This window comes from Penaeus monodon, chromosome 43 (assembly GCF_015228065.2).
Source record: "Penaeus monodon isolate SGIC_2016 chromosome 43, NSTDA_Pmon_1, whole genome shotgun sequence".
Lineage (NCBI taxonomy): Eukaryota > Metazoa > Arthropoda > Malacostraca > Decapoda > Penaeidae > Penaeus > Penaeus monodon.
In genome coordinates this window covers 23,122,466-23,123,743 of record NC_051428.1, presented here as the reverse complement: position 1 = coordinate 23,123,743, position 1,278 = coordinate 23,122,466, and the positions used below count along the sequence as shown (strand labels likewise).

The 1,278-nt window shown below is 48.6% G+C and overlaps 1 protein-coding gene across 1 annotated transcript; it reads left to right on the top strand.

Moving 5' to 3' along the window:
• Positions 1–205: 205 nt before the first annotated feature.
• LOC119568232 lies at positions 206–874 on the top strand (the record flags this gene model as incomplete). The annotated part of the gene is given in 2 exon segments (XM_037916686.1): positions 206–242; positions 416–874. Coding segments are annotated over 2 exon segments (465 nt in total), but the record flags the coding sequence as incomplete, so codon positions are not given.
• Between the last annotated feature and the right edge of the window lie 404 nt (positions 875–1,278).

The window sequence follows — 1,278 nt, the reverse complement described above, 5'->3', positions numbered from 1 at the left end:
TTTTAACTTTACCATCAATGTAAACAGAAAGACTAACCGATGTTTGGTTCAATAGAATGATTAGACGTAACAACGACCCCTGGGAATTTAACTTGGCAGAAAACGTCATAGTTGCGTCACGGGATATCCCGACTGGCGAGACATGTGAGGGGTGGGGAGGGGTAGTTGCCAGTTCCTGTATATAAACGAGGTTGCAACTCGCACTCGCCACATTACACAGACACCTCTGGTCAGCAATGAATGTGAGTACATCTTTCGAGATATGATGATAACTATGTTTCGCTCTATTTCTTATATATATAATTTTTAATTCTGTTGTCTTAACTCTTTAAACACTGGGTCGTCATAGTGGTTTTATAAGTACAACTAATTCTTTACATATCAGAGTCGATAATTTTGTTATCTCCTCTTACAGAGCATCAAAGCCGTGATTGTGTGTTGCCTCCTGGTGACCGTCTCCGCCGGTGTAGACCGAAGGAGAGGTGGACAAGGATCCAACAGATTCCTTCCTGGAGGCTTCGCTGACGTCCACGGAGGCGGTCTCTTCGGCAGCGGTTTTAATGGTGGCGGAATCCATGGTGGAATTCATGATGGAGGTATCCATAGTGGAATACACGGTGGTAGTGCTATTATCGGCAGTGGAATCTCCAGTGGCCCAAGTGAATGCAGATATTGGTGCAAGACTCCGGAGGGTCAAGCCTACTGCTGCGAGACGGTGCATGAACCAGAGACACCTGTTGGCACCAAGCCACTCAATTGCCCACAAGTCCGTCCCACATGCCCACGATTCCATGGACCCCCCAATACCTGTTCCAACGACTACAAGTGTGCTGGCCTCGATAAGTGTTGCTTCGACAGGTGTTTGGGAGAACACGTATGCAAACCTCCCTCATTTTTCAATAATCATCTCCCCTTTTAAAGGTGGTTATTGCTAATAAAGAGCCATTGGTCTTGGTGGCCGTCTCCGCCGGTGTAGACCAAAGGAAAGGTGGGCAAGGATCCAACAGATTCCTTTCTGGAAGCTTCGCTGGCGTCCACGGAGGTGGTCTCTTCGGCGGCGGTATTCATGGTGGTGGAATCCACGGTGGTAGTGCTATTATCGGCGGTGGAATCTCCAATGGCCCAAGCCAATGCAGATATTGGGGCAAGACTCCAGAGGGTCAAGCCTACTGCTGCATGAACCAGAGACACCTGTTGGTACCAAGCCACTCAATTGCCCACAAGTCCGTCCTACATGCCCGCGTTTCCAGGACCCCCATTACATGATCCAACTACTAC